Source organism: Leucoraja erinacea, chromosome 24, assembly GCF_028641065.1.
Source record: "Leucoraja erinacea ecotype New England chromosome 24, Leri_hhj_1, whole genome shotgun sequence".
Taxonomy (NCBI): domain Eukaryota; kingdom Metazoa; phylum Chordata; class Chondrichthyes; order Rajiformes; family Rajidae; genus Leucoraja; species Leucoraja erinaceus.
Genome location: NC_073400.1, coordinates 31319991 through 31343085, shown reverse-complemented (window position 1 = coordinate 31343085; position 23095 = coordinate 31319991). Strand labels below are relative to the sequence as shown.

General features: G+C 47.7%; 1 protein-coding gene across 1 annotated transcript in view; it reads left to right on the top strand.

The window, feature by feature from the left end:
- The window catches only part of LOC129708921 (plasma membrane calcium-transporting ATPase 1-like), a 203098-nt gene that overhangs the window by 124004 nt on the left and 55999 nt on the right, over positions 1-23095 (top strand). The window contains exons 3-8 of the mRNA XM_055654990.1: positions 3759-3956; positions 5502-5519; positions 5566-5802; positions 9881-10006; positions 12436-12561; positions 20750-20785. Coding sequence (XP_055510965.1) covers positions 3759-3956; positions 5502-5519; positions 5566-5802; positions 9881-10006; positions 12436-12561; positions 20750-20785 — 741 coding nt within the window. The remainder of the gene's footprint in view (positions 1-3758; positions 3957-5501; positions 5520-5565; positions 5803-9880; positions 10007-12435; positions 12562-20749; positions 20786-23095) is intronic.

The window sequence follows — 23095 nt, the reverse complement described above, 5'->3', positions numbered from 1 at the left end:
ACCCGCTGAGTTCCTCCAGCTTTTTTGTGTACCTTCGATTTTCCAGCATCTGCAGTTCCTTCTTAAACACTGTCTGGTCGGCCAGTTCATCATTCTCTAATTCAAGAGACGAGAGTGTTTTATTGTCAAATGTCTCAGATAGAAGCAATGAAATTCTTACTTGTAGCAACGCAGCTGAATGTGAGCATCGTACACCGTAAACAATATGATAAACGAGAGGGAGGAAAAAAAATCGCATTTATATTGTACATATTTCATTTTCAATGGAGCGTTTTATTAAATCAACAGATCGCACTATTTTTGCAACTTGACAAAGATTCCATCAATTCTCAAGATGGGTTGGCATTGCATCAAATCCATAAGACATCATTGAAGCGTAGTTTATCTTGGTTTAGTTTAGTTTAGAGGTACAGCGCGGAACCGAGTCCGCTCCGACCAGCGATCCCTGCACACTACACACACACACACACACTAGGGACAATTGATCATTTTTTACCGAAGCCAATTCAGCTACCAACCTGCACGTCTTTGGAGTGTGGGAGGAAACCGGAGCAGCCGGAGAAAACCCACGCAGGTCCCGGGGAGAACGTGCAAACTCCGCACAGACAGCGTCCGTGGTCAGAATCGAACCTGGGTCTCTGGTGCTGTGAGGCAGCAACTCTACCTGTAGTGTCACCGCGCCGCACTAAGCAAACGACTATGAACAGATCAAAGGACTGGAGCAATTCAGCGGGTGCAGCAGCATCTATGGAGCTAAGGAAATAGGCAACGTTTCGGGCCGAAACCCAGAAGTTGCCTATTTCCAGAAGGGTTTCGGCCCGAAACGTTGCCTATTTCCTTCGCTCCATAGATGCTGCTGCACCATAACTCAGCGGGTCAGGCAGCATCTGTGGAGAACATGGATAGGTGACGTTTTACAGAGTGCTGGAGTAACTCAGCGGGTCAGGCAGCATCTGTGGAGAACATGGACAGGTGACGTTTCACAGAGTGCTGGAGTAACTCAGCGGGTCAGGCAGCATCTGTGGAGAACATGGATAGGTGACGTTTCACAGAGTGTTGGAGTAACTCAGCGGGTCAGGCAGCAGCTGTGGAGAACATGGATAGGTGACGTTTCACAGAGTGCTGGAGTAACTCAGCGGGTCAGGCAGCATCTGTGGAGAACATGGATAGGTGACGTTTCACAGAGTGCTGGAGTAACTCAGCGGGTCAGGCAGCATCTGTGGAGACACTGCAGGGTTGTCTTGACTCAAAACGCCACCTATCCACGATCTCCATCGATGCTGCCTGACCCGCTGAGGCTCCTTTATCTACAGTAATCCATCATCTGCAGTTCATTGTATCAACTCTGTAAATCAGCAGCATCTGTGTCCAATACATGCAAGCGTGTGGATTAATTCTAAAAGAAACCAATGGCTCTGACACAAATACCGATACTCAGCTGAGCGATCGTGATAATCCATTCATGCGGAAGCAATTTGATTTCACCAAAGAAATGTATCGCAAAGTTGAAGGAGCTGGGATTAGCAGCGCAGTCTGTAGTCACAGTATGTTCAGCTAGAGTTGAGAGGGTGGCACGGTGGCGCAGCGGGTAGAGTTGCTGCCTCACCCTGCGCCAGATACACGGGTTCCATCCCGACTACGGGTGCTGTCTGTACGGAGTTTGCACGTTCTCCCCGTGACCTGCGTGGGTTTTCTCCAGGTGCTTTGGTCCCCTCCCACACTCCAAAGAGGCCACAGTTCATTGGCTATATTTAAGAGGGAGTTAGATGTGGCCCTTGTGGCTAAAGGGATCAGGGGGTATGGAGAGAAGGCAGGGACGGGATACTGAGTTGGATGATCAGCCATGATCATATTGAATGGCGGTGCAGGCTCGAAGGGCCGAATGGCCTACTCCTGCACCTATTGTCTATGTTTCTATGAAAGCTAGGGCATAGGAAATAGGTAACGTTTCGGGCCGAACCCCTTCGGGATTCGGCCCGAAACGTTGCCTATTTCCTTCACTCCATAGCTACTGCTGCACTACTGAGTTGGATGATCAGCCATGATCATATTGAATGGCGAATGGTGCAGGCTCGAAGGGCCGAATGGCCTCTACTCCTGCACCTATTTTCTATGTTTCTATGTACAGTTTTATAGATTAATTGGCTTGGTATAAATTGTCCCTAGTGTGTGTGTGTGTGTAGGATAGTGTTAGTGTGCGGGGATCGCTGGTCGGCACGGACTCGGTGGGCTGAAGGGCCTGTTTCCACGCTGTATCTAAACTAAACTAAACTAAATCATCGACAATTAAATATTTAAATAACACCAGCTCACCTGTAGTCCATTTCTTAAATTGCTGTCGTTGATGAGTTGTTCCATCTGTGGCTGCCAGCCGGTGACTAAAGGTGTTCGACCCGCTGAGATTCTATTCAGGGAAAAGTCAGCTGTCAAATGTTAACTATTAAATTATCAAATCGACTCAGTTTCCCTTTCAGATCACGGGTGGTGGCACTAAGGGAGGCAATCGCAACGCTGGCCTTCATTTCGATAGGACTAGAATATAAAAGCAAAGATCTAACCTGCCCCCTCTTACCCCCTCCCTTCTCTCATTCCTACCCCCTTCCCCTCTCTCCCCCCCCCTCCTCCCCCCCCCTCTTTCCCCCCCCTCTTCCCCTCCCCTCTTCCCCCCCCCCTCTCCCCCCTCTCCCCCCCCCTCTTTTCCCCCCCCCCCCCCCCCTCCCCTCTCCCCCCCTCTTTCCCCCTCCCTTCTCTCACTCTTACACCTCCCCCCCTCTCCCCCACCCCTCTCCCCCCCCCTCTTTCCCCCCTCCCTCCCCCCCCTCTCTCCCCTCCCCGCCCCCCCCCCCCTTCCCCCTCAAACTTGCACGTCTTTGGATTGTGGGAGGAAACCCGGAAAAAAACCTCACGCAGGTCACGGGAAGAACGTGCAAACTCCGTACAGACAGCACCCGTGGTCAGGATCGAACCCGGGTCTCTGGCGCTGTGAGGCAGGCAGCAACTCTACCGCTGCGCCACCATACCACCCTGATGTTGGTCTTGCAACACCAGGGTCCCATGTAGGGAGGGGGCTAGCTTCTGAAGGTGTTACATTTGTTTATAAAGATGACTTCAGCCACCAAGTGTTACTCGCAGGCAGAAGGCTCAGGAGTGCTCCAAACCTCTCAGCCATTTTTTATTTCAAAGTTTTTTCAGATCTTTGAACATTTTCATTAATAACTCGAGAACTAGAGCATGAATTTTTCAGATAAGCTGCTTTGTCTCCAGGGGGAAAATCTCTACCGGAATATGTAAAAATATTACGATTTTTTCGAGAACATGTGATTATACACAAACAAATAAACACACACACATCCAAGATCAGACCTTTAATAGGTATATGATATATGTGTGTGTGTGTGTATGTATATGTATGTATATACGTGAGTATGTGTAAATATACACACACTGGACTTTTTTTTCTTGTTTATTATACAGAGTTGTTTTGGGAGTTCCATGTTGACATGTTCTGTTGTGCTGCTGTAAGCAGGAATGAAATTGTTCTATCTGGGACATAGGTCAGTAAAATATTCTTGACCCGTGACCCTTGAGGTTCTGCTTGGACAATTGTGGGCCGAAAACCATGTTCCGTTGTGGAAAGGTGCCAGGCTGATGCGTTAAAAGCTGTTACACGGAGCTCGTTTCACTTTGAGAATGAAGGCCATTTCTTGGTAACACCCAACCTCTCTTTCTCTCCCCCCCCCCCTCCCCCCCCAACTCAGGTTTATCCGGCAGCCCAGCGGACCTGGACAAACGGAAATTAGTCTTCGGACAGAACTTTATTCCTCCTAAGAAGGCAAAAACCTTTCTGCAGTTAGTGTGGGAAGCACTGCAGGACGTGACGCTAATTATATTAGAGATCGCGGCCATTATTTCCCTGGGCCTCTCGTTCTACCGACCTCCTGGAGGAGACAGCGAACGTGAGTACCGTTCAGTTGGCGATACGAGGCGGAATAAAAATGAACAGCAGACGCTGCTTTGTACCAAAGATAGACACAAAATGCTGGTAGACAAAAATGCTGGAGGAACTCAGCGGGTGAGGCAGCATCTATGGAGCGAAGGAATAGGCAACGTTTCGGCCCGAAACCCTTCTGGAAATAGACAACGTTTCGGGCCGAAACCCGGAAGGGTTTCGTCCCGAAACGTTGCCTATTTCCTTCGCTCCATAGATGCTGCTGCACCCGCTGAGTTTCTCCAGCTTTTTTTGTCTACCTTCGATTTTCCAGCATCTGCAGTTCCTTCTTGAACAACATGTTCCCGATGTTGGGGGAGTCCAGAATCAGGGGCCACACACGGTTTAAGAATAAGGGGTAAGCCATTTAGAACGGAGACGAGGAAACACTTTTTCTCACAGAGAGTTGTGAGTCTGTGGAATTCTCTGCCTCAGAGGGCGGTGGAGGCCGGTTCTCTGGATACTTTCAAGAGAGAGAGCTAGATAGGGCTCTTAAAAATAGCATAGTCAGGTGATATGGGGGGAAGGCAGGAACGGGGTACTGATTGGGGATGATCAGCCAGGATCACATTGAATGGCAGCGCTGGCTCGAAGGGCCGAATGGCCGACTCCTGCACCTATTGTCTATTGTCTATCTGATCTCCTGGCACTTCGACTCCCTCTCCCATTCCCACATTGACCTTTCTGTCCTGGGCCTCCTCCATTGTCAGAGTGAGGCCCAGCGCAAATTGGAGGAACAGCGCCTCATATTTCGCTTGGGTAGTTTACACCCCAGCGGTATGAACATTGACTTCTCTAACTTAAAATAACCCTTGCTTTCCCTCTCTCTCCATCCCTCCCCCTTTCCCAGTTCCCCCACCAGTCTGACTGTCTCCTTGTTGTCACCTCCTAACTAACAACGATCTATTCTACATTGTCCGTGATCTCCATCCCCTTTGTCCTGTTTTCACACCTTACACATCCTTATCTATGTATCTCCCTCTCCACCTGACATCAGTCTGAAGAAGGGTCTCGACCCGAAACCTCACCCATTCCTTCTCTCCAGAGATGCTGCCTGTCCCGCTGAGTTACTCCAGCATTTTGTGTCTATCCGGTGTAAGCCAGCATCTGCAGTTCCTTCCATCCCTGTACTTTTTGAGCGACCTCTCCTCAATCCAACCCTTGCCATCCCAGGAGATAGGATTCTCTCTAAGCCGAAGGTAGACACAAAATGCTGGAGTAACTCAGCGGGACAGGCAGCGTCTCTGGAGAGAAGGAATGGGTGACGTTTCGGTTCCTTCTCTCCAGAGATGCTGCCTGTCCCGCTGAGTTACTCCAGCAGCTCTACCTTCGGTTTGTGTTCTTTACCTTCAGGGTTCAGATTCAGAACCATTGTCATCTGCATGCATTTCATTTCCCTGCATAGGAAGTGTCTGGGGGTGATTGCAGTGTACGTTGTTATAGAGTGGGAGAGCTGTTCCTCGACCTGCTGGTTCGGTCTTGTAGCGCCCCCTGGTTGTAAACAGTCCTGCAGTGTGCGGTGAAGCTGCTTGTGGGTGGGGAGGCGAGGTCTTGCCCCCCTGTCTGGTGCGGTGAAGGCGGGTGGGAAGAGGGCGAGGCGGACACGGGATGGATCGAAGGGGCCGCCATCCTCCTCTCCGTCATCTGCGTGGTGCTGGTGACGGCCTTCAACGACTGGAGCAAGGAGAAGCAGTTCCGTGGGCTGCAGAGCCGTATCGAGCAGGAGCAGAAGTTCACCGTAATCCGCAAGGGCCAGGTGATACAGATCCCCGTGGCCGAGATCGTGGTGGGGGACATCGCCCAGATCAAGTACGGTGAGTCACGTCACGTCACGTAGAAGGGGCGTCACGGTGGCGCAGCGGGTAGAGTTGTTGCCTTACAGAGCTTGCAGCGCCGGAGACCCGGGTTCCATCCCGACTTCCGGTGCTGCCTGTACGAAATTTGTACGTTCTCCCCGTGACCTGCGTGGGTTTTCTCCGAGATCTTCGGTTTCCTCCCGCACTCCAAAGACGTGCAGGTTTGTAGGTTAATTGGCTCTGGTATAAATGTAAATTGTAAAGTGTCCCCTAGTGTGTGTAGAATAGTGTTAGCGTGCGGGGATCGCTGTTTCCGCAGTGTATCGTTAAATCAACTATCGACAACTAACACTAACTCTCCTCAGCCAGCCTGTTTGGAGGTCACGTTGCAGGTGTATAAGACGTCGGTGAGGCCACATTTAGAATATTGTGTTCAGTTCTGGGCACCGTGTTATAGGAGAGATATTGTCAAGCTGGAGAGGGTACAGAGAAGATTTACGAGGATGTTGCCAGGACTAGAGGGTCTGAGCTGCAGGGAGAGGTTGAGCAGGCTGGGACTCTATTCCTTAGAGCGTAGGAGGATGAGGGGAGATCTTGTAGAGGTGTACAAAATCATGAGAGGAATAGATCGGGAAGACGCACAGAGTCTCTTGCCCAGAGTAGGGGAATCGAGGACCAGAGGACATGGATTTAAGGTGAAGGGGAAAAGATTTAATAGGAATCTGAGAGGTAATTTTTCCAGTGGGTGTTTGGAACAAGGAGTGAATGTGGGTGCTGGAGTAGGTAGTTGAGGCAGGGACTATCCCAATGTTTAAGAAACATTTGTACAGGTACATGGCTAGGACGGGATTGTAGGTATATGGGCCAAACGCTCCATGCACAAACAGGCACTGCAGGTATCTGGGGTTATGGGGAGAAGGCAGGAGTATGGGGTTGAGTGGGAAAGATAGATCAGCCACGATTCAATGGCAGAGTAGACATGATGGGCCGAATAATTCTGCTCCTACAACCTTTAAACCATCTACCCAGTCACGGTGCCAATTCTTTTGTACAAGGTTAATTCCCGGGATGGCGGGACTGTCATACGCTGAGAGAATGGAGCAGCTGGGCTTGTACACTCTGGAGTTTAGAAGGATGAGAGGCGATCTCATTGAAACATATAAGATTGTTAAGGGCTTGGACACGCTAGAGGCAGGAAACATGTTCCCGATGTTGGGAGAGTCCAGAACCAGGGGCCACACACAGTTTAAGAATAAGGGGTAAGCCATTTAGAACGGAGACGAGGAAACACTTTTTCTCACAGAGAGTGGTGAGTCTATGGAATTCTCTGCCTCAGAGGGCGGTGGAGGCGGGTTCTCTGGATGCTTTCAAGAGAGAGCTAGATAGGGCTCTTAAAGATAGCGGAGTCAGGGGATATGGGGAGAAGGCAGGAACGGGGTACTGATTGGGGATGATCAGCCTTGATCACATTGAATGGCGGTGTTGGCTCGAAGGGCCGAATGGCCTCTACTCTTGCACCTATTGTCTATTGTCCTTGTGTTGTATTCAGTCATCGAGTGATACAGTGTGGAAAGAGGCCCTTCAGCCACACTTGCCCACACCAGCCAACATGTCCCAGCTACACTAGTCCCACCTGCCTGCGTTTGGCCGGTATCCCTCCAAACCTGTCCTATCCATGTACCTGTCTTAAAGTTTCTTAAACGTTGGGATAGTCCCAGCCTCAGCTACCTCCTCTGGCAGCTCAGCTCGTTCCATACACCCACCACCCTCTGTGTGAAAATGTTACCCTTCGGATTCCAATGAAATCTTTTCCCTTTCATCTTGAACCCGTGTCCTCTGGACCTCGATTCCCCGACTCTGGGCAAGAGACTCTGTGCGTCTACCCGATCTATTCCTCTTCCGTAGATGAGAAAAAGTTATCAATCAGGTTCCTATTAAATCTCCTCCCCTCACCCCCTCCTCACATTAAACCTGTGTCCTCTGCTTCAGTCTGTGTCTTGGTCTCAGCAGAGAATATTTGATTAATATGTAAACACTCTCAATGTTTACACATTCACAGGTGACTCGAGCTTCTGGAATTCAGTCCTGCGCATGAGATATTTAAATGCATGGTACACAAAAAAAGCTGGAGAAACTCAGCGGGTGCAGCAGCATCTATGGAGCGAAGGAAATAGGCGACGTTTCGGGCCGAAACCAAGGGCGAAGGAAATAGGAAATAGGTAACGTTTCGGGCCGAAACCCTTCCGGGTTTCGGCCCGAAACGTTGCCTATTTCCTTCGCTCCACAGATGCTGCTGCACCCGCTGAGTTTCTCCAGCTTTTTTGTGTACCTTCGATTTTCCAGCATCTGCAGTTCCTTCTTAAACCTTTAAATGCATAGTTGGTCCACAGTTAAGGCGGCACGGTGGCGCAGCGGTAGAGTTGCTGCCTCACAGCGCCAGAGACCCAGGTTCGATCCCGACTGCGGGTGCTGTCTGTACGGAGTCTGTACGTTCTCCCCGTGACCTGCGTGGGTTTTTTTATCCGGGTGCTCCGGTTTCCTCCCACACCCCAAAGGCGTGCAGGTTTGTAGGTTCATTGGCTCCTGTAGTTTAATTTAGTTTAGAGATACAGCGCAGAAACAGGCCCTTCGGCCCACCTAGTCCGCCCCGACCAGCGATCCCCGCACACTAACACTATCCTACACACACTAGGGACAATTTACATTTATATCAAAGCCAATTAACCTACAAACCTGTACGCCTTTGGAGTGTGGGAGGAAACCGAAGATCTCGGAGAAAACCCGCGCATGTCATATTGTGAATTCTTGGGTGAATGTTATTTGGACACTTAGGCTATTTTAAAATGTTAACTTCGTAAGAAATGGATAGATGTTTAGATCTAGTAATTGAATTTTGTAATTAGCTACAATTAGGCAACTAACTCATTATATGCTTTAATTTCAGGTCATCCAAGTAAGATTGTTTCATATTAGTTTCAGAATGCTTCAATCTACAATAACTGAACATTTCTTTCAGTTCTCTTAATTTTTAAGAAAGTTATGGGCTTTTGACTGCCCTCGATCACAGCTTTTGAGTTAAGTCAATGGAAAAGCAATAGGGAACAAGGTGCTAATTTCAGAGTATGAAAATGGCCATTACTTTTTTAATACTGAAGATATGAAAATTAATTAGGTGTCAAATTGAACTTTGTTGTATGTTTTATCTGATGGGATAAATTGCAGACTTGATTTTTAAAATCTCAAAATGTTGTAACATTGCTATTACTAGCAAGACTCTTAACAGCATTGATGTGCAAAGGGATCTTGGAGTCCAAATTCATAACTCACTAAAGATGGCAGCACAAGTAGGTAGGGTGGTAAACAAGGCAAATTGTATACTTGCCTTCATTGGTTGGGGCATTGAATACATGAAGCAGCTCGATAATACTTTGGCTAGAATGCATTTGGAGTATTACATGCAGTTCGGGTCAGCCCTTTGCAGGAAATATATGGAAGGTTTGGTGAGGGTGCGGAAGAGGTTTACCAGAATGCTGCCTGGATTAGAGAGTTTCAGACACAGAAATATGTTGGATAGACTTGGATTGTTCTCACTGAGACTTGATTGAAGTATATAAAATGATGAGAGGCACAGATAGGGTATACAGCCGGAACCTTTTTCCCAGGGTGGAAATGTCCAACACAAGAGGGTTTAGCTATAAGGTGATTACCGCTAGTGCGGAGGATGTGAAGCTAGGATAACATATAATTAGACGCGGAGCGCAGTAGTAACTCAGCGGGACAGGCAGCACCTCTGCAGAGAAGGAATGGGTGACGTTTCGGGTCTCGACCCTTCTTCGGACACTGGTCTCGACCCAAAACATCGCCTGTTCCTTCTCTCCAGAGATGCCGCCTGTCCCGCTGAGTTACTCCAGCTTTTTGCGTCTATCTTCAGATTAAGCCAGCACTTGCAGTTCCTTCCTCCACATAACGGATAATTAGTGTGAATGGGCGATTGCTGGTTAGCACGGACCCAGCAGGCCGAAGGGCCTGTTTCTGCGCTGTATCTCTACGATGAGTGAACTAAATGTAAACTTGTCCACTTTTTGCCTATCTACAGGTGACCTGTTGCCTGCTGATGGAATCCTCATTCAAGGCAATGACTTAAAGATCGACGAGAGTTCGTTGACAGGAGAGTCCGAACACGTGAAGAAATCCCTGGTGAAAGATCCGATGTTACTCTCTGGCAAGTTCAAGGAACCTTCAGATCTACGTTGAGCAATCGGGTTGCATGTTGCTTTAGAGAATAAGCCAATTCACCGAATGTGCTGGGGTTGATTCAAACTACCAGCAGCTGGGACTCGTCATCGGTTACAAGAGGCTTTGTGTGGCAAACCTGCCATGTCTTAACTCTGTGAGGCACGGTGGTGCAGCGGGTAGAGTCGCTGCCTCACAACGCCAGAGACCCGGGTTCGATCCTGACCTCGGGTGCTGTCTATGTGTAGAGTTTGCATGTTCCTGGGACCGCGTGGGTTTTCTCCGGGTGCTCTGGTTTCCTCCCACATCCCACAGACATAATGGTTTGTGGGTAGACAAAATTGCTGGAGAAACTCCATGGAGAAACAGCATGCATAGATGCTGCCCTACCCGCTGAGTTCCTCCAACAATTTTGTCTACCTTCGATTTTCCATCATCTGCAGTTCCTTCTTGAACATAAAGGTTTGTAGGCTAATTGGCCCTCTTTTTCTCACAGAGAGTTGTGAGTCTGTGGAATTCTCTGCCTTAGAGGCCGGTTCTCTGGATACTTTCAAGAGAGGGCTAGATAGGGCTCTTAAAGATAGTGGAGTCAAGGGATTTGGGGAGAAGGCAGGAATGGGGTACTGATTGTGGATGATCAGCCATGAATCCCACAGTAATCATGCGTTATTTTATGAAGCTTCTTGGGCATGGCGGGACTGTCATATGCTGAGAGAATGGAGCGGCTGGGCTTGTACACTCTGGAGTTTAGAAGGATGAGAGAGGATCTCATTGAAACTTATAAGATTATTAAGGGTTTGGACACGCTAGAGGCAGGAAACAAGTTCCCGATGTTAGGGGGAGTCCAGAACCAGGGGCCACAGTTTAAGGGGTGAGCCATTTAAAACAGAGATGAGGAAACACTTTTTCACACAGAGAGTGGTGACTATGTGGAAATCTCTGCCAATATCGGTGGAGGCCGGTTCTCTGGATACTTTCAAGAGAGAGCTAGATAGGGCTCTTAAAGATAGCGGAGTCAGGGGATATGGGGAGAAGGCAGGAACGGGGTACTGATTGTGGATGATCAGCCATGATCACATTGAATGGCGGTGCTGGCTCGAAGGGCCGAATGGCCTACTCCTGCACCTATTGTCTATTGAATTGCCCCCTAGTGTGTAGGGAGTGGATGGGCAAGTGGGATAACATAGAACTAGCGTGTGAACGGGCGATCGATGGGCTGAAGGGCCTGTTTCCATGCTGTATCTCCAGTTCGTTTCAGTTTAGTTTATTGTCACGTGTACCGAGGTACGGTGAAGAGCATTTGTCGCGTGCTATCCAGTCAGCGGACAGGCCATACATGATTACAGTTGAGCCATTTACAGTGTACAGATACATGATAGGAGGTGAAGCTCTTCATAGCCTCCACAAGGCCAAAAGCCTGACTCCTACTGTCATGGTGACAAACTGTAAGTTTTGACCATCTCAGGGTGACTTGCATTCTTTAGACTTTCTTACTTGGAGAGAAGTAAACCCAGCCAGGGGTGGTGGGGGGGAGGGGGGTGATGAAACAAAGGTTGGTCATTCTGTGGAATTCTTTGCCACAGAAGCTGTGGAGGCCACTCGCATTTCTAAGAAGTGTGAAAACAGAATTTCCTACAGTTTCAAACTAAGTGATGGATTAACAGATGTTCCTTCAGGAAGGAGATGAGGAGGAATTTCTTTTGTCAGAGGGTGGTGAATCTGTGGATGCCACAAGTCAGTGAATATTTTTTAAACATAGAAACATAGAAATTAGGTGCAGGAGTAGGCCATTCGGCCCTTCGAGCCTGCACCGCCATTTAATATGATCATGGCTGATCATCCAACTCAGTATCCCGTACCTGCCTTCTCTCCATACCCTCTGATCCCCTTGGCCACAAGGGCCACATCTAACTCCCTCTTAAATATAGCCAATGAACTGGCCTCAACTACCCTCTGTGGCAGAGAGTTCCAGAGATTCACCACTCTCTGTGTGAAAAAAGTTCTCCTCATCTCGGTTTTAAAGGATTTCCCCCTTATCCTTAAGCTGTGACCCCTTGTCCTGGACTTCCCCAACATCGGGAACAATCTTCCTGCATCTAGCCTGTCCAACCCCTTAAGAATTTTGTAAGTTTCTATAAGATCCCCTCTCAATCTCCTAAGGTAGAGATTGATGGATTCTTGATCAGTGCGGGTGTCAGGGATTATGGGGAGAAGGCAGGAGAATGGGGTTAGGAGGGAGAGATAGATCAGCCATGATTGAATGGCGGAGTGGACTTGATGGGCCGAATGGCCTAATTCTGCCCCCATCACTTGAATTGATGACCTGACGACCCACGACGTCACCGACACACCTGTGAGATGGGTCTACCATGGTGGCCTCAGTCTGGATGGTGTAACGTTCTACTCCTCTCGTTGCAGGAACCCACGTGATGGAGGGGTCGGGCAGGATTGTAGTGAGTGCTGTGGGCTTGAACTCTCAGACCGGCATCATCTTCACGCTGCTGGGGGCGGGCAGTGACGAAGAGGAGAAGAAAAACAAGAAGGGTAAGTAGACCTCTTGCAACCTCCTCGAAGGCGACGTTAGAGATTCCATTTCACTCCCCCCCCCCCTCCTGCACCCCACCCCCACAACCTGTTCATCTCAGACTTAGATCCACACGTTGTCAACGGATCCAATAATGGTCCTTGGGTCGTGTAGAATTTGCGGAGGTCAAACTTCCTTGAGTCTTGCTGCCTTCTCTTGCTCCGCCATTTTGCAATGCCACACCTTTGTATAATGTCCAAGAATCCCACATAGTGTTATAGTCATCTAGATATAGATCCTTCACCCATTAGATTTTATAATACAGCTGTAGGGGGATGCATTTTTGCATTAAAAAAAAAATTTAATTGTGAATTATTCGTCTTTTTAAGTAATTATTTCTCTCAGGTATTATCCACATGGTATTTTATGTATTTGATATCTGCGTTCATTTTGAATGTGTGGGTTTGTTGGGGGCATCTGGAAATCTGAATTTCCCTGAGGGGCATCAATAAAGTATTTATTATTACTCCTATTATTATTATTGTATGTAGCATCGGTGTTTATAATTACCAATTGTTTTATTCACCTTTTGTTTAACTGCTTGGGATTTTTAAAACTGCAACAGTGGCCCAGATTTCTTTGTCAAATACCCACGTCGGTAAACGCAAACAAGGTCGAAAGGCTTTTTTAAAATTTAATGATAACTGGAATTTTAACACAGACCCTCTTGTAACATGGTGGAGGGAATTAGATTAGAGCATGTTAATGATAATCTTATAAGCGGTGATATTTAAGTGTGTTTCACAAGGGTTTCTGCAGGTTTTGTGTGTATTCGCTTGATGGTAACGGACAGCAAGGATTGCCTGTTGGAAAGAATAAGTTAAAGCTCATATTTTTTCCCAAAAAGAACAAACTTTTTAAATGAAATTTGGACAGGTACAGGGATAGGAAATGTTTAGCGGGATGTGGGCAGGTGGGACTAGTGCCTTTGTCCCTTTGTCCCTTTTGTGTAGATGGGACATCTTGCCTGGCATGGGCAAGTTGGGCTGAAGGGCCTGTTTCCATGCTGTATGACTAATTCATTTTCCTGATTACGGAATACATTTCAGCTTTTTTTAAATTTAATGGTAACTTAAATATTAACATAAATTCTCTTGTAACATGGTAGAGGGAATTAGAATTGAGCATGTCAATAATAACCCTATAAGCAGTGTTATTAAAGTGTATTTCACAAGGCTTTTTCAAGTTTGGTGCCTATTTGCTTGTAGATCACAAACAACAATGTTGTAAAGAATAAGTTAAAACTCTGGGCAAATGTCATATTGCCATAGAGGGAGTACAGAGAAGGTTCACCAGACTGATTCCTGGGGTGTTAGGACTGTCTTATGAAGAAAGACTGGGTAGACTTGGTTTATACTCTCTAGAATTTAGGAGATTGAGAGGGGATCTTATAGAAACTTACAAAATTCTTAAGGGGTTGGACAGGCTAGATGCAGGAAGATTGTTCCCGATGTTGGGGAAGTCCAGGACAAGGGGTCACAGCTTAAGGATAAGGGGGAAATCCTTTAAAACCGAGATGAGAAGAACTTTTTTCACACAGAGAGTGGTGAATCTCTGGAACTCTCTGCCGCAGAGGGTAGTTGAGGCCACAGTTCATTGGCTATATTTAAGAGGGAGTTAGATGTGGCCCTTGTGGCTAAGGGGATCAGGGGGTATGGAGAGAAGGCAGGTACGGGATACTGAGTTGGATGATCAGCCATGATCATATTGAATGGCGGTGCAGGGTCGAAGGGCCGAATGGCCTACTCCTGCACCTAATTTCTATGTTTCTATATTTTCCCCCAAAGAGGAAGAATGTTTAAAATAGATTTTAAGTTTCCGCTGAGATTTGCTTTTTGCAACTTGTTCCGGCGTGGAGATTGGCTGTTGATGCAAACACCCTGGTATTTATTATCTATCGAAACACACAGTGCTGGAGGAACTCAGCGGGCCAGGCAGCATCTGGGGAGGGAATGGGCAGGCGACCTTTCGGGATGGGACCCTTCTTGAGTCCGATGGTTGGGGAGGGGTGGGGGGGGGAGAGCTGGGAAAGGGAGGTGAAGGTGAGACAAAGCCAGGCACGTGATGGGTGGATACAGGTAGGGGGGTGGAGAGGGGTTAATTCGAGAGATGGATGAACAAAGATTGGAGGTGAAAAGGAGATAAAGGGATAAGGAGAGAAGAGGAGGAATAAAATATACCTGAAGAACCAAAACGTCACCTATCCAAAATGTCACCTATCCATGTTCCCCAGTTCTCCACAGATGCTGCCTGACCCACTGAGTTATGGTGCAGCAGCATCTATGGAGCTAAGGAAATAGGCAGCGGGCCGAAATCCTTCTGGAAATAGGCAACGTTTCGGGCCGAAACCCGCTAGGGTTTCGGCCCGAAACGTTGCCTATTTCCTTAGCTCCGTAGATGCTGCTGTACCTGCTGAGTTACTCCAGCACTGTGTGAAACGTCACCTATCCATGCTCTCCACAGATGCTGCCAGACCCGCTGAGTTACTCCAGCACTCTGTGTCTTTCTTTCAGTGAAATGTTAAGCTGGAGGGAGGGAGGGATATCGCGGGGAGACGCCTGTATGGCCGTGAGTTGTCGCCCAAAGAGTCGCGCCCTTTCTCTGGTCGCTGCTGGATTTTCAACATGTTGGAAATTTCCGGCAACCTACTGCGATCGTGACGGGTGCCGGCAAGTCGTCCCGAAAAAATCACGCAGGTGGGACAGGCCCTTAGGATTCACCTGAAGGTTGCACCTTTTGCTTTGATCTGGTAAAAAAAAAATAATGGGAGATTATCAGTCTCAGCGTAGTAGTTCTTGAATGTTTAGTTAAGTTTATGAATGAATAAGTTTAGAAACATAGAAACATAGAAACATAGAAATTAGGTGCAGGAGTAGGCCATTCGGCCCTTCAAGCCTGCACCGCCATTCAATATGATCATGGCTGATCATCCAACTCAGTATCCCGTACCTGCCTTCTCTCCATACCCCCTGATCCACTAAGCCACAATGGCCACATCTAACTCCCTCTTAAATATAGCCAATGAACTGTGGTCTCGACTACCCTCTGTGGCAGAGAGTTCCAGAGATTCACCACTCTCTGTGTGAAAAAAAGTTCTTCTCATCTCGTTTTTAAAGGATTTCCCCCTTATCCTTAAGCTGTGACCCCTTGTCCTGGACTTCCCCAACATCGGGAGCAATCTTCCTGCATCTAGCCTGTCCAACTCCTTAAGAATTTTGTAAGTTTCTATAAGATCCCCTCTCAATCTCCTAAATTCTAGAGAGTATAAACCAAGTCTATCCAGTCTTTCTTCATATTGTTTATGGCCAAGTATTCACATACAAGGAATTTGCCCTGGTGCTCCGCCCGCAAGTGACAACGACATAGCAGTGACAGTGAGGAATGACACATTCAGTGAAAAACCTTTTAGTTGGGTGCTATCCAGTCAACATCAAAAACTATACACAATTGTGCAGTGAAGTCAACCACAGGATGAAAAATAGAACAGGGTTAAAAATAGTTTTACTGGAGCAGTTATGTAATTAGATTCTGTATTATAAATATATATGTTTTTTTTTCCCAGTGGAGTCCAGGGTTTAGTGAATAACCAGTATTCATGTAGCTAATAGTCCAACACACATCTCCCCAGCAAATAAATCCTGAATACTATCATTTGATTGCCAAAAGCAATATCCTTACTCAGATTAATTGATTCAAATCCTTCTGGAAATGGTTGATTGTCTAAGTGCATCATTTCAGAAGTCAGAGGAGCAGAATTAGGCCATTCGGCCCTTCGAGCCTGCACCGCCATTCAATATGATCACGGCTGATCATCCAACTCAGTATCCTGTGCCTGCCTTCTCTCCATACCCCCTGATCCCTTTAGCCACAAGGGCCACATCTAACTCCCTCTTGGGGAGAAGGCAGGAACGGGGTACTGATTGGGGATGATCAGCCATGATCACATTGAATGGTGGTGCTGGCTCGAAGGGCCGAATGGCCTACTCCTGCACCAATTGTCTATTGTCTATTGTCTAAACTGCTATCATAACATTTAAGAAAGATTTAGACAGGTAGGAGGATAGGACAGGGATTTAGAGGGATATGGGCAGGTGGGACTAGTGTAGACGGGGCATGTTGGTCGGCATTGGGCAAGTTGGGCCGAAGGGCCTGTTTCCAGGCTGTGTGACTGTTTACGAACTTAGCAAACTTCTTCAACTTAGAGGGATTGAGAACGTTTTGTTCTGTGAATGAGCATTAATGCTGACAAATGTTGCCTGTTACTGCACCAGGATTAAACCAGCAGGGGTGGGGGAAAATATAGAGTTAAAAATGTATTGGACAATACTGCACGCACGGGGCTGGCAGTGAGAGTGAAGTGAGCTCATTTAGGGACTGGAATGGTTTGGATTCCACAGATGTCCAACATAATCACAAAATGAGTTGCATCATCATTAAATATGCACTTTAGGATATTGGTATCCAAATATCATTGGAGCTGACTCATTTCCTGCCAGCACGTTAAATGTGGTAGTGCCTTGAATTCTAAGAAGGTGATATCCCACTGCCTGCTACTTACCCCTTGTTGAACCTGCCTTGGCGATTTGGTCCACGTCCAGTAATCGGACTTTGAATATTCCAGCCACTGCAAGCAGTTGGTGCAACACACACACACACACACACACAGGGTCAAATCGTGCACGCACTTCATCTTGGATGAAAGCAGCTACCCTTGTTTCCCTTTTCACTGCCTGCTGGACGCCGGCTTGTCATGTTGCCCATTCAATCTCGGCTGATAGGCCAGCGGTAGGTAGAGCTGCTGCCTTAACAGCACCAGAGACCCCGGTTCGATCCTGACCACGGATGCTGCCTGTGTGGAGTTTGCACGTTCTCCTCCTGTGACCCGCGTGGGTTTCCCCCCCCCCCCCCCCCCCACATCCTCAAAGACGTGCGGGTTTGTAGGTTAATCACCCCCCCCCTCCGTGTAAATTGCCCCCTAGTGCGTAGGGGGGCGGATGAGAAAGTGGGATAACTTAGAACCAGAGTGAAGGGGTGATCGCTGGTCGGCATGGACTCGATGGGCCGAAGGGCCTGTTTCCATGCTGTATCTCTGAAACAAACTAAATCAAGATCTGATGGGAATTTCAATCTTAAAGGTTCATTTTTAACCAATTGGACATTTACTTGGGGATTATTTAGTACCAGATCGTAGCAATAACTTGCAAGCTAAACGACTAAATGTTCCAGCAATATAGGAGCAGCGACGTCTAATGTTGATTGAACCACTGTTGTCAAAGATTGTGTGTACTTGTAGACCTCAACAGTGCCATCCCACTTCAGAATTAAACATAGACACAGAGTGCTGGAGTAACTCAGTGGGTCAGGCAGCATCTATGGAGCTAAGGAAATAGGCAACGTTTCGGGCCGAAACCCATAAGGGTTTCGGCCCGAAACGTTGCCTATTTCCAGAAGGATTTCGGCCCGAAAAGTTGCCTATTTCCTTAACTCCATAGATGCTGCTGCACCATAACTCAGCGGGTCAGGCAGCATCTGTGGAGAACATGGATAGGTGACGTTTCACAGAGTGCTGGAGTAACTCAGCGGGTCAGGCAGCATCTGTGGAGAACATGGATAGGTGACAATTTTGGGCTGGGATCCTTTAATCTCCATCCCAACCCGAAACGTCACCTATCCATGTTCTCCACAGATGCTGCCTGACCCACTGAGTTATGGTGCAGCAGCATCTATGGAGCGAAGGAAATAGGCAACGTTTCGGGCTGAAACCCTTCTGGAAATAGGCAACGTTTCGGGCTTCTTAAACACAAAAGATATCCAGATGCTGGTTTATACCAAATACAGACACACAGAGTAACTCAGTGGGTCAGGCAGCACCGAAACGTTGCCTATTTCCTTAGCTCCATAAATGCTGCTGCACCCGCTGAGTTACTCCAGCACTCTGTGAAACGTCACCTATCCATGTTCTCCACAGATGCTGCCTGACCCACTGAGTTACTCCAGCACTCTGTGAAACGTCACCTATCCATGTTCTCCACAGATGCTGCCTGACCCACTGAGTTGTGGTGCAGCAGCATCTATGGAGCTAAGGAAATAGGCAACGTTTCGGTGCTGCCTGACCCACTGAGTTACTCTGTGTGTCTGTATTTGGTATAAACCAGCATCTGGATATCTTTTGTGATTAAGACGGAACTGCAGATGCTAGAAAATCGACAAAAATGCTGGAGAAACTCAGCGGGTGCAGCAGCATCTATGGAGCAAAGGAGATAGGCGACGTTTCGGGCTGAAACCCTTCTTCAGACTGATAGGGGGGGTGGGGGGGAGGCGGGGAGAAGAAAGGAAATATCTTTGTTGCCACAAAGGTTCCTTAGTGAAATGCAACATTCTCAGGGAATCAGGAACATTCCTGACCCAGGCCACTCAAAGTACAGAAGGAACATTTGGCAAAAAGCATTTCCGTCTTATTAAGGGCCTGTCCCACATACGCGACATTTTCGGAGACTGCCGACACCCGCCATAGGGCTTTACAGGTCGCCGAAAATTTCCAACGTGTTGAAAAAATCCAGCGGTGACCAGAACAAGGTACGACGACTCTTTGGGCGACTACTCAGGACCGTACGGGCTTCACCCCCGCGACATGCCGCCTGTACGGTCGTGAGTCGTCTCCTCAGTCGCCCAAAAGAGTCGCAGCGTCTTTCTGGTCGCCGCTGGATTTTCAACATGTTGGAACATTTTCGCAGAAAAAGTCGCGTAGGTGGGACATGGCCCGTAGCTCTCCGCACTTGGATCCAGGTCAACAATTGAGTGTGTTACGGACCAAAGATATTTGATCTCAAGACGACGGCGATTTTGATTGAGGTTTTAAGGGCTGCCGTTGCTGTTTGGTGGAAGGAGACTTGCGCGGAGCGAGTGTTTGTACTGAAAGCTCGGCAATCTCGTTAAAGCGGCCAACTTTGTTCTGTGGTGGGGGATATCTCTACCCCCCCCCCTCCCCCCCCCCCCCCCCCCCCCCCCCCCCCCCCACACTGCCTGGTAAAGTCAAGGTTGCAAAGAGGAGGTTAAAAATAAATTGGATAGTTATATGGACGGGAAAGGTATGGAGGGTTATGGTCTGAACGCAGGTGTATGGGACTAGGGGAGAATACGTGTTCGGCACGGACTAGAAGGGTCGAGATGGCCTGTTTCCGTTATTGCTGCAATTGTTATATGGTTATAGTGGAACTAGAATGATTTGACAATGGCAGACAAAAATGCTGGAGAAACTCAGCGGGTGCAGCAGCATCTATGGAGCGAAGGAAATAGGCGACGTTTCGGGCCGAGACCCTTCTTCAGACTGATGTGCCATAGATGCTGGCTCACCCGCTGAGTTTCTCCAGCAATGAAGTGAAGGTTGACAAAAGTGGTGGAGAAACTCAGCGGGTGCAGCAGCATCTATTGGAGCGAAGGAAATAGGCGACGTTTTGGGGCCGAGACCCTTCAGGAAGGAAATGGGTAACGTTTCGGGCCGAGACCCTTCAGGAAGGAAATAGGTAACGTTTCGGGACCCTTCAGGAAGGAAATGGGTAAAACCCTTCAGGAAGGAAATAGGTAACGTTTCGGGCCGAAACCCTTCAGGAAGGAAATAGGCAACGTTTTGGGGCCGAAACCCTTCAGGAAGGAAATAGGTAACGTTTCGGGCCGAAACCCTTCAGGAAGGAAATAGGTAACGTTTCGGGCCCGAGACCCTTCAGGAAGGAAATGGGTAACGTTTCGGGCCGAGACCCTTCAGGAAGGAAATAGGTAACGTTTCGGGCCGAAACCCTTCAGGAAGGAAATACGCAACGTTTTGGGGCCAAAACCCTTCAGGAAGGAAATAGGTAACGTTTCAGGCCGAAACCCTTCAGGGTTTCGGCCCGAAACGTTGCCTATTTCCTTCGCTCCGGAGATGCTGCCGCACCCGCTGAGTTTCTCCAGCATTTCGATTTTCCAGCATTCCTTCTTAAAACGAAAAGTGATTTGACAGTGATTTTCCCCCTTGCGGCATGCACTAACGTTCACCATTCCACCCCCAGTCCAGCAGCCCAGCTAAACAGAGTTGAAGCCTTTTTGACATTAGAGCATATATATATATTAAGGCATGTGACCAGCATTCCATCCTCTTTTTTGTTTGAACAGGTAAAAAACAAGGAAATCCAGAGAACCGCAACAAAGGTAACCCTCATAAGCATCGGAGCACACTAACTAGAAACATTTTTCTTCCTTTTATTTTTGTTAACCATTTATTGTCGTTCTTCAAATCCGCTCAGACGGCGGGAATCTTCAAACCCCTCCGCCTGTTTTACCGGGCTGCAACGATTATTGTCGTAAACCGTAAGCAAGTGCGTTGTGCTGGTCGCTATCAAACTGGGTTGTGGACGGGTGCTTGTGTCACCTTGGCCTGTTCAGGCTCATGGGTGTCTCTCACAAGGGCTGCCCTTAGAGCCAGGTGCTGACAGCTAATCCGAGATAACTCCCAACGGTCCTGCTGAAAACCAGCGACGACAGCCACATGAAGCCCAGGCCATTGATCCGACATGAAATGTGAAGTGGGCCTCTCAAAACACCACACAAGGACCACCGTCCTTCCAGATGTAACCCTGGCAACCTTCAACCCTGACGGGCAACTAATTTGGTCAGCCACAAACAAAAAGTACAAATTTCAAACAAATTTCGGCTATTGGATATTCTTTGGAAATGTCATCTGTAAATTTATCAAAATTTGTTTTCGAAATTTATCGAAAATGACATAATTTGTTTATGTAAAAACCTGTCCCTTTGGTAGCCCAGTGCCATGCTGCTTAGCTATTGACATCATCATTTGTGGCAAGTTAGCATCCCTCACTCCAGTCTACCATTGCCATGGCAATACACGTCAATGACTTGTGCTGGGGAAAATGCTCTCAGCATGGGGCGGATGTGGCATATATCGACTTCACCTTTATAGGGAAACAGTGATCGTTGAATCCCGGCTTTTTCTCCTCCATAGTCTCAACCTTCACGTTGTGGTTTGGCTGTTGTTTCCAGGCTGTGTGGAGGACCTCATAACCTCACCCTCTCTGCAGCTCCGCTCATCTCTCCTCAGCCTCTCTGACATAGTGTTTGTCCGTTTTCCTTTCTCTCTTTCGTTGGTGTTCTCAGCTCTCTCTATTTCCTCAAACGTAAAAACGCTAAGTAGGATAGTGTATACGCTCCAATCTTCTAATAGATGTGTTCTAGTCGCTCTGGATGTTGGCAGCCCAGCTTTGCTATTGATGGTGTCTCCAGGATTTGGTTTCCTTGTATCCATAGTGAAAGGGAAACTCATTGTGTATCAAATCTCAAATAATACATGTCTTTATATAAAGAGGCTATCAAGCCTTGGACAATTCAAGGATAATAATGCATTTCAGATCTGTGTGTATGTATACAAATTATCTTGCATCTGGCCCAATTCACCAGAATCTCACACATGTGGCTTCATGATGAAGCATTTCCAAAAAATACAGCTATTGGAATGCTGGGGAGTTGCCACAACTTTGTAGAAGATTTCTTGGTTGACTTAAAAAAAATTGAAAAAATGAAATTAAATTTCCAATTAAAACATGATACGATCCACCAGAAAGACCTTGTTAACTCATCTCCAACTGCCGGGCATTCACCATGGACGGAGTGAGACCAGCATTCAAAAACACAAACAGGTCTAAGCTTACAAATTACTCCCTATTTCTCCCGGCAACTATAACTGGTGATGTCACCTTACTCCTGTGTTCCCCTGCAAGGTGAACACTGACAATTGGAACGCTGTTCTCCTGCCACCAATCCTCTATCTAGAGTTGACTATAGGAGCAAAGAGGTCCTTCTGCAGTTGTACAGGGCCCTAGTGAGACCACACCTAGAGTATTGTGTGCACTTTTTGTACCCTTATTTGAGGAAGGACATTCTTGCTAGTGAGGGAGTGCAGCATAGGTTTACAAGGTTAATTCCCGGGATGGCGGGACTGTCATATGCTGAGAGAATGGAGCAGCTGGGCTTGTACACTCTGGAATTTAGAAGGATGAGAGGGGATCTTATATAAGATTATTAAGGGATTGGACACATTAGAGGCAGGAAACATGTTCCCAATGTTGGGGGAGTCCAGAACCAGGGGCCACACAGTTTAAGAATAAGGGGTAAGCCATTTAGAACGGAGATGAGGAAACACTTTTTCTCACAGAGAGTTGTGAGTCTGTGGAATTCTCTGCCTCAGAGGGCGGTGGAGGCCGGTTCTCTGGATACTTTTAAGAGAGAGCTAGATAGGGCTCTTAAAGATAGCGGAGTCAGGGGATATGGGGAGAAGGCAGGAACGGGGTACTGATTTGGGATGATCAGCCATGATCACATTGAATGGCGGTGCTGGCTCGAAGGGCCGAATGGCCTACTCCTGCACCTATTGTGTATTGGCAGCTAGCTATTCATTTGGTGATCTGTAAAGAATGTCTAAGTTAGCACTGGTTTACGGTCTAA